The 10,634-nt window shown below is 41.4% G+C and overlaps 1 protein-coding gene across 1 annotated transcript in view; it reads right to left on the bottom strand.

Annotated features, from left to right (window-relative positions):
- Nucleotides 1-1,379: 1,379 nt before the first annotated feature.
- Nucleotides 1,380-10,634, bottom strand: part of COQ8A (coenzyme Q8A) — a 42,565-nt gene continuing 33,310 nt past the window's right edge. Inside the window, exons 9-15 of the mRNA XM_075204352.1 lie at nt 10,317-10,398; nt 9,972-10,065; nt 9,471-9,612; nt 7,142-7,249; nt 6,128-6,193; nt 5,502-5,588; nt 1,380-5,042 (exon numbers count right to left, since the gene is read on the bottom strand). Of these exons, the coding sequence (XP_075060453.1) occupies nt 4,752-5,042; nt 5,502-5,588; nt 6,128-6,193; nt 7,142-7,249; nt 9,471-9,612; nt 9,972-10,065; nt 10,317-10,398 (870 nt within the window). The 3' untranslated portion in view covers nt 1,380-4,751. The remainder of the gene's footprint in view (nt 5,043-5,501; nt 5,589-6,127; nt 6,194-7,141; nt 7,250-9,470; nt 9,613-9,971; nt 10,066-10,316; nt 10,399-10,634) is intronic.

Below are 10,634 nucleotides of genomic sequence, written 5' to 3'. Positions count from 1 at the left end.
AAGAGCTATAAGATGAGCTACTTAAGTCTGACCAGGCATTTGGTTGAGCTCCTGATGTTCAACAAAATTCAGTTGCAAATGCTGGAGACGTGGATCCACCCAATGGATGTTTATACTCAGTCCTAAAAACCTTCTGGAGGGAGGGCTCGTATTTACTCATTAATAGAAGGGACGAATATTCCTGCAGAACTAGGATGCTTGTGGCACCATGTCGCTTATTCTCAGAGAATTGAAGTCTTCTCTCCCACCCAGAACAGTGGTTTTCTGTCATACAATAACAGTGGACCATCTCTCACACACGACACAGACCATTTATTCAGACATCTGGATTAATCCGATAAGAGTTAAACATTGCTAGTAGCGTATGAGCCAACAGACACCTGCGTGCTGCAAAACCGAATATTCTGCAGATCCGGTCATTCAGTATTTCAATCAATGTATCATCCCACATGTATTTTACTTTTATATAGGTTATCTTTTTCTGTTTGGAACAAGGAAAGGGTCGGTAAATTCTAATCTCTTGAACTGTAATTAGTCACATCAGCTTTGGTATAATAGTGCAGGCGTTAATCAGACACCCCATTCACGGTTACGTTAAGACTACACCTCATATGTATCAGGGATCCCTTCGGTCACCCTCTTAGCTTCAACCTGTTTATGCCTCAAAACTAGTTCAACCCCGAAAGTGGTTCAAGTGAAACCCAAAAACGAATTCTTATTTTAATACTCTTATGTATGAGGCAAATGTCTGATAACAGAGGGCAGCAACTTGCACAAAATATAATAAAAAAAAAAAAAAAAAAAAAAAAAGGTTTCCAGAAGTATTAAGGTAAAACAATCCACTTATTTAAATATCCTATAATTGTGTGTGTAATTATATATATATATATATATATATATATATATATATATATATATATATATATATATATATATATATATATATATATATATATATATATATATTACACACACAATTATAGGATATTTAAATAAGTGGATTGTTTTACCTTTTTAATACTTCTGGAGACATTATATATATATATATATATATATATATATTAAATAGATTTTGTCAGTGGAATGGGGGGTTATAAAAGTTTCACAAATGTTTCAGACATTGTACATTCAGCCAAGATATGGAATCGTTTACATCTGTGTTGTGGATAAGCAATATTCTTGTCTCGTGGTGGCGTTTGTGACGTATTGCTTACATTCCCCAGCGCCTATAATCTGAAGAGGTTTTAAAGTTACGGCTGAAAGTGGATGGAGGATCATATTGTAACAATTCTTAATGCTTTTTTTTATACCTTGAAATTGTAACAGAATCAAAAGAAATAAGAAAAAAAACACAAATAAAGTTAGTTCGCATCACCGAGTACTTTCAGAGTATGTTTAATGAAAAGCAAAAAGACCGTAAAACATTCTAGCAAAAAAAAAAAACAACCATTGCACATATTGCAGCCTCGGAGGCTATGAAGCCGTTTTATAACAAATTGCAGCCCCCAAACACTCAAAGCCTGAAACCACCCACAGAATTTATTCCTATATATCAGACGATGAAATGACATCTAAATTATGCAAAACAGTGTTTGTGCGCAGAGTCCTAAATAGAAAATATACATTCAACAGTCGCATAAGAGGACGGACGGTAGTTGGCACTTTTCGTGGCTGCTGTTTGCTGCCTTTAAGCAACACAAATATACTAAGGGGTAAATTTACTGAACCTACTAGAAAGGAAAAGTGTTCGCTAGCATTTGATTGATGCTGCCCATAGCAATCATTTATCCAGTACATTCTAGAACATGATAGCTTGAATCTGATTGGTTGTTATGGGCAACACCTCCACTTATTAGGAAGTTTAGTAAATCTACCACTAAATCCTATTACTTGGCCGTAGGAGACTAGAACAGATAGAGGGTAGCGACATTTTCCCATAAATGTGCGTCAAATAACAGCCCCAAGTAGCCCAGTTGTCCAAGATACATTTCTTTGCAGGATATATTTAAAAAAACAAAACAAAAAAACGACCATTGTAAATTTTGGGACAAGTATTTTCTAGCATTGTGAGCAAGTTATCAAACGTGTTTGTTTTTGTGGTTTATAGGGGAGGATAGCGATAAATGGCCTCATTTTACGCTCTTGGAACCAGTACGATGGAAAATGGAGACAGACTCAGACCCTCCCCCACAAAAACCAACACAGACACCAATGATGTTTCTGAAGCAGCAATCCCATGAAAGAATAAAGGTGTGTTTTCTTTGTTTACATAAATCACTGCGGGAGGCCATAACTATAGCTCAGTATTTACCATGGTGCTTGGCTTCTTCAGACTACTATTAATGACTTACAATGCTGCAGATTTTCCACAGTGTCATGTGACTACCATGGCAACCACAGTCATAGTGCTCAGAGGGGCGTTCCAAAGCCTCTACATCATCTGCTGTCTGCTCTGTGTACTGTAAAATTCTCCCCCCATCCGCCCCCTGTACCTTCTCACGACACAAGAGCTGTGAGCCTGTGTGTGACTGGCAGCCATACCATTGCACCCTCCAGAGAAATTTTGAAAAGGAGATGGATTTGTATGAGGACAGCCAGGAAATTGGACGCATGCTATGTGGGATTGCTGCTTTAAAAGGGAACCCCCCCCCCCACCTCATCTGGAGGAACCTTTCTTCACCCTTCTAAACCTAATCATTAACAATCGCAACACCTGCAGGTCATTTTATAGGGAAAAAAAAGATAAAAATGTACCTTTGCAGATTGCATCTTAATGAACATTTTCCTCTTAGGTGGAGACGGTTTAAACGGATATGAAATGTAACGAGAGCGAGTCCAGGAAACAGGATAGGGGGATAGGAAATACAGATTAATGAGCTACGAGAGGGACAATCTCTCTGTGTGCAGCACTTGTACAATGTTGAATTTTCAGGGTATTGTACGCAGCATTAGGTGCAAATAACCCCAATGTATTTCTGGATGACAAGTAATGTATGAGAGGACGTATTAATCTGTTAATATCTGGGCCCCGCAGTGCAGCATCTACCCGTAAGAACAGCTTACAAGGCGACAGGACAGGAGCCCGTGTGACGCTCTGAGGGCGTTACTGTGATGGACGCAAACACCCATAAGAAAAAAAAATACAAAAAATAATCACAATTTATTAAATGTAACCTCCTCACATTGCATAAAAGTAACCCCACAGCCCACAAACAGACCAGACTCCTCCAACAGGTCAGTCCGTCAACCCTTCAAAGCATCATCAGCAAATCCGGCAATCTGAGCGAATTGGTCATTAATACTTTTAAAAGCGAACCTGTATCCTAAACAAGGTGGAGCCAACATTCAGCCCATCCATTCGTTAGGCGCTAATGATGTCACCAGACCCTCCAACATGACCCCTCCCACCCCCCGTACAAAACGCTCTACTCTGGAATTTCCCACTTATACAATTGCCGGTACTTCCGCTTAATTAACATGTTTTTTTTTTGGGGGGGGGGGGGGGGGGGTGTATTTCAATTTCAATTAATGCGTTCAAAATAAGGTAGCTGTAATTGTTACCTGGCTCTTAAAGCTCTACTCCTTAATAAACAAAATAATATTGGAGGGTCTGAGGTATGAGGCACATTACACCTCATGCCTCAACAATGCCCACAGTTCCTAGTGAATGTACGGGTTGCTTTCCAGTCTGACCCAGAAATTGGCTGCCTCCACATTTATATATTCATTATCAGTTATGGTTTCAAATTTAATCACCCCCTAGTAGCCAGCAGCCAGATCCAATCATATTGTACATGTATTGCTCTCTACATATGTAATCTAACTAGACCAGATCCCCAAATATTGTAACCAAAAGAATAAACCAAATCAGGGTTCCGTCTCCCATAACCCCACAGTGTGACGTAACAAGTATTGTGCACACAAAAAGAGCCACCTTGTGTTTCGTGTTTGACACTTTTGTCGGGAAGGGAATATTAATTTATGAGCTAAAGGCACAGGCAAAACAGATTAGGCCAAAGTCTACTAAATAACGTCAGGTCTCCAGTACTCATAGGAGATTTCTGAAGCATCCATGCACATATATATCTCAAGCCCTTAAAATTATTCGCCCCAGCGCACGGCCTGGGTTTAGCATTCTGTGCTTAAGGTGACTTGTGCATAACGTTTAACTTATCAGAGCAAAAGTTTCACAGTTCTTCCAGGCCCACAACAGAAGCTCTGCAATTGAGGGTTAATAATTTTACAAATCAAGAGCACACTCCCGAATTTGTCATGAATCAGTCTAATCACTTTTGACGGTACAAAAAGCATTTAATTTTACTTAGTAATATCAAGAAAACAAAAATTTGAGAAGCGAGATTACATGGTACTTCTAGCGTACATAGGTAAAAAAAGAAGCAAAGAATTGTCCAAAAATTCCGTGGTTCCCCCCTCCACTCCCGTTGTAGGTGGAGAACCGTTTCCAACCTTTACTTCCGAACCTCAGTCTTATCAGAGAAGAATTCTCTGTATTCATCCTCCAACCACTCCAAAACACCTCGTCAGTCTTTAGAGAAAATTGTTAAAAACTCCGGGACACCAATCCACGTTCAATATCTGGATCCAGTGATCACGGAGGTGGTCTCTGGGGATCACCAGCGGCCATCAGGCTCAACGCTTCAAGCTGGCGACACCCCAACATTTTACGCTACGCTACTATTTTTCGGAGAGAATTTGGAACTGTAACGAGCGCAATAGAAAGTCCCAATTCTCTACGGTTTCTTATGTTCCTTTCCTAGCCAGTAACACCTATACATCTCCTCAAACATATCCTTGCAGGCGATGCTAGCCTTCAGCTTGGAGCATATGAGGAAGGACCCCCCCATCTTCCGGTGGAGAGAATAGGTTTCCTCTGGCGGGGGGATGAGCCGGTGCTTTAACATGACGGGGATCAGTCGGTGGATTCTTTCTGTGGTGCTCTGACAGCCAAAGTTGAACGGTACGTCCGAAGCGAAGGCCTCGCCCAGGATCAGGACAGCCTCCAAATGGGCATTTACCATGGCCTATTGTGGGAGACGGATGAGACTTTAGGGGTTGGGTAAATAAACAAAGAACCAAATTCAAAAGAGCCACCAAAAGAAATAAAACAACCGCAATCACCAAATAAAACCAATGTTCTGGAGATAACATATTGACTTTAATAAAGAGCCGAATCAGAGTAGATTGTGTCCAGCTATAAACAGTGACCCCATTGTGACCTTGTGCATCTATGCTCGGTCCAAGGAGCACAATTAAATTAATCCACAAGCAAGATTTGGACCACGCGCCAATCTGACCGGATTTACAGGCATGCACAATCCTCCAAGCAATACCATGTGGGTGATCGGTTATAGTGATAGTTTTGGAACAACACAGCCACAGATAGGGTGGACATAAGTCAACTTTAAATTAAGCAATGTCCCCTTTCCTTAACTAATTCATTTCCCTTCGATCATATACGGGATCAAAGGGAGAGATCTTACCTCTGTCTCATAACCAGAGAGGAATTTCATCTCAATAGACTTCTGTAAGAGCCTCTCTCTGTCTTTGTCGGCCGCTGCCTTTATCACCTGTCAAAAAATAAATAAATATATATGAAGTAGCTGCAGAAAATAGATCAAGTGCCAAACACACGTTTTTATATAAGTTTCCTTTGCACCCCCTGTCAACTTTGTTTTAAGAGTTTTGTCCCTTATGAAACAGGACGAGTCCACTCATACAATCTAAAGTCAATATTCTCTATTTGAAAGCATAACTGAGCACAACACACAAGTGGCCTTAATAGAGAAAGTACCAAGAACCTTCCCAAATAGATTTGTTTCAGAACGGTGGATATCAGATGAAGCCATAAGTCTAGTGAAATACAGAGATCGATTCACGGCTGATAAATCGAACAGCTCACACTCCGTTGTAGAGCAACATCCCAACAACTGTCACGGGGTATGAGAACTTTTACTTATAGGCTTGTGGTTGTTGCAAAATTGATTGTTCCACTGGATTAGGCTGTAAAACAGTTGCTCTTGATGCGATTTAACTGTAGAAAGGACCCGAGAGTTCTAGACACGGATAATACAAAGTAACAAGTACTTCAATAAAAATGTTGTCTCACCTCAATATAAAGATCTGTGAACTTCTCGTCAAAGCCGCGCGTTGCCCCGAAATCCAGCAGGGCCACCTACATTATACACAAATAGGAGTTTACGGACAACTACGTTTATACAGATGAATCACAGATTTAATCATCTCGTTACCTAGATGACCACTCAAAAAAAATAAAAAAAAGTACCACCTGTGGCCTCTAGGGGCAGCAACCTGCTTTGTAGCAGACCTGCATCAATCATACCACCTGCAGGGTTCCAGAGACTAGATCTAATTCTATATCCATTTATACTTCTGTATTAAGTGGATCATTCATATTTCTGTTCAACTGTCTATTCATGGAAACTAGAAGACTTTCAAGGAATATTATAATTAGAATGAAACGCATGTCTTCATTAGGAGACCAGTAGAAGACAGAGGCCATCGCAGCCAATTGGATTACAGCTGCCACATTTTATAGCACAGTTTAGAAAATTAAAGCAGAGGTTTCAATGGCTGCTTTGGGCAAGAGAATTAATTGCAAACTGCAGATGAATTTGACCGCACCACGGCAGTTTCTCTTTCTTATGCTGCATTCCATAATAATGTCCACCTTCCGCTCTGCCCCAGATCTCACACCGCCTTGTTCTGCAGAACGGTTAAAGCTATAAAGTCACCTCTGCAACGTAATAGGATATATAAAGGCTGCTAGTTCTATGTATCTACACTGGAGTCCACCCATTACTATCATTGTTAATCTGTACGGTGCCACAGACTCCGCCTGACATAGTACAACTAGGACATACGTGACAGCAGGAGACATAAGTACATGGGTACAGAACAGAACACTACAGGCACGGTTGATGGTTGCAATTTGCAGAACAAATTGCATGACACAAACAATTCAGCAATAAGAGACGGGAACAAACATCGGATCAGATGTCACACACTGGGGTGTTCTGGTAGAGGTTCTAGGAAGAGACGAAGTAGGAGACAGCGGAGGAGAACTCACCGCCTGGGGGGGTGTGGGGGGGGGGGTGATTACCTTCTTTAACTGCGGGTCGTAGAAGAAATTTGACCAGTTGGGATCAGTCTGCATGAAGTGGAATTCAAAGAGCTCTCGTAGGCACAAAAACAGGATGTTCTTACAGATCTGGGGGCAGGTGAGAGTCAGACCGTTTATTACACGAGTGATGTGAATTCTCTTATATACAACTGAACTACACACCACAGGATTAAACCACAAAATTACATTAAGAATTTTAACATTTGTTTATACATAGTGTCCATACAATACCTACAGCTCCTCTCCTTCATTCAACCCTCTCTCTCTTCAATGCACCCAGAGATTACACTACCCACAACACGGGGAGAACATACCAACTACACACAGATGGGGGTCATGAGTTTGGTTCTGACCACATGGCCCTAGTGCTGTGAGGCAGCAATGCTAACCACTGTGCTGCCCATAGAAGCCAATGAAATATCCTTTGCAGCTGACTCTCTGACCCCTGTCAGTGCTACAAATGACAATTTAAGGGTTATTCTTGGGTAAGATTTTACAGTTGCAGTATCCTTACAAGTTCCGTGCCCAGTGGCCGTATTTTATGTAACAATACAGATAAGTTCTATTTTTATTTATTATTCTAAGTATATTTAGCCATTTTGTGGAATAGTTTCCAAAAGATTTTATCATCGCATGTTGTGACTTTTTGTTCTTCCTAAGAATTCACCGTTTGTTCCTTGGACTCATCCTGATGTGGAACAAGTGCTGAAGGATTACAGATGAGCCTTTTGAATGTTATTAATTGTTTGCAGTTTATATAAGAACTACACGTTTTATTTCTGTTGAAAAGCAATCTCCTGTTCTACTTGTGTATCTATAGTTCTAGATCAGCGAGAGGGTTAAACATCAGGAAACTGCAGCCGTCTCCGCTACACACAATATAATTAATCTCCGTCAGATTCATAAAACCGTCGCTAACTTCCACCTTGTTTACCGGCTGTAACTTTCCAAGACCCTTGTACCACATAGAAAAAAAACTCAGGGAAGTTATTTCGGTTGTGCCAGCCAGGACGTGGGCAGAGTGCCAGGTACCAGCTGTAGAGAGGACCCGTCACAGATCAGACAAGTTCCCAACACACAACCGCCAGCAGCTCGTCAAGGCCACTGAAGGTGACAGTTGTGTTAGTCATCAACACGGGAGGGCGGACGGGAACTTCCCAATGCACTGGGATACGTTCAGCCGCTTGTAGGTCACCCAAACAAAGGGGACTTTAAGGATCTAGATTGGTTGCAGTATTTACATACATTGGTGAGCTGGAGATCGGGCACAAACAACTTGTAACAAGAGGTGAAGGAGCTTGTTCAAGTGCAAACAGGAGACGGGGAAGTTTCTTGGGTGGCAAAAAGTATTTATTTTTGATATATAAAGCACCAACATCTCCAACAAACGCTGTACAGTGCAATTACTACCGTACAAGGCATGTTAGCAATCGCAAAAACACGCAGGCACAATAGTAATGAAAACCCTACTCTAAAGAGCTTACAAATCTAAAAAGAAAAAAAATGGATAGATGGATGAGGCAAAGGAACATGCACGGACTGGTCAGGAATGTGTGCGCAAGTCCATAAACTTCCGCCTTTTAATTGTGTTGATCTAGAACAAATGCAAAACAAACCCCCAGTGTGATATCAGCCAACTTAGGCTCACAAGTGGGGGCAAGGGCGTCCGATAAACCCCCTGGTCACCCCCATAATGTCCTCTACTAATTATAGCTACAGATACAGTTTCTTGTAAGAGATAATCCCATCCCTGTTTACATTCGTGAATTTGCCATCCCCATGCCATGACATAAGGAATCCCACAGCTTACTGCTCTTACAGTAAAGAACCCTTCCTACGCTTATGGTAAACCAAATCTTTCCTCCACTCGAAATTGTTAACCCCTTGTCTTCGGTGGGGTGCTTGGTATGTAGAGTTTATAAAACAAATCTTTGCATTGGCATAAATTATATTAATGCATAGGACTTAGATCATAGCAAAGACAGCTCCCACCCTCCCCCAAAGTAACAAACCTAATATTTTTAACTTCATAGAGAATGGTGGGGTTAAATTATAAAGAAGTCGCCTGTTGAGTTCTCCTATGTCCTATTTACAAGGTGGTGTCCAAAACTATTCCCATATACAAGATGTGGTCCAACTAGTGACTTACTATACTGGCAATACTATAAATGCATCACGTGAATTGATTTCTTTATGCATCCCAGGATTGTATTAACCTTTTGCAGCCGAGAAGATTAAATGCTATATTTAAAGCTGAATTTCTGAAAACATCCCATTATCAATATGTTAAATTGAAACTGAGAGTCACCTCGTTGCGAGTTTCCTGGCTGAGATCCTCTGCTTGGTCGAGCGGGAACCCGGATACCAGCTCTGTAGTGAGGACGTGTCCACTGCAGAGTTCATCCACAACCGCAGGTACGTAAAAAAACGGGTGGTCCTTCAGCAGCTCCCTGCGCCAAAGAGAGAAGTCAGAACAGAGGAGCACAATTTGTGATTCCTCTTACCCACTGGGGAGGGGAAACCATTTCTAGCTGCACCCTTTCACTTCCTATCCAGAAGGAACACTACTTCTATGCATGAAGGCAAACAAAGAGCATTATCACCCACTGAACAACTTCCGCAACATCAATAGAACAGGTTTAAGTCTTACAGTTAACATTGGGAAATCTTTGATTTAAGATGGGTAAAAAGCAGAAGTGGTCATTTCAATGTTATACAAGTTCAGAGGAAAGGAGGGGTGTGGGGAGGGGGACGGATGATATTTGATGAGTCAGCTTCTGCATTTGGAAGACGCACAACACAAACATACTTGAACTTCTTTGCACAAGCAGCCTCCCTCTTGTAATCACACTCCAGCGCCAGCTCTCGGCTGAGGACCTCTATCAGATGCTCGGGGAACAGACCTAGGAGAGGAGTCAGCGGTCAGCCCTAGTCGTCTCTCGGGTTAACTAGTCACAGCTGAACAAAGCAATGGTAACAGAACCACAGGTAGATCGACATCCAGCCGGTCACACAGAGCAAGAGACGGTTTCCAACACCGGTCATGTATGACCGTCTCATTAGTGCAGAGATATCGCATGGATGAACGGAGACACAGACCTGGCGCCATTATCTCTAACACAAAGCAGAGAATATAATATCACAATGTTTGTACCTTCAGGTAAAGCGTTGCTCATGTTGAGAACGGTCATCAGGTTATTGACGTCACTGTTGATGCTGTGAGCGACTCCGGGATACTGTATAGGAGGAAACAAATATACACACAAACTTTACTGATAAACGAAGGCTGTAATGTTACAAGGAACATATTGAAATCGCAAAATATTTTAAAGGAGTGCGTAAATTCTAGTATATATGGACCATCTGTAACTGCTGATCACAACGGTGCTTTCAGGATAAACATTGGTCTACATGTAAATGTAGAGACTTAATACTATTAACAGAGAAAGAAAGGACAGAAAACCATTGTAAA

The sequence above is a fragment of the Mixophyes fleayi genome, chromosome 3, assembly GCF_038048845.1.
Source record: "Mixophyes fleayi isolate aMixFle1 chromosome 3, aMixFle1.hap1, whole genome shotgun sequence".
NCBI lineage: Eukaryota > Metazoa > Chordata > Amphibia > Anura > Limnodynastidae > Mixophyes > Mixophyes fleayi.
The sequence above is the reverse complement of the archived record's forward strand: the minus strand, read 5'-3'. Positions and strand labels throughout refer to the sequence as shown.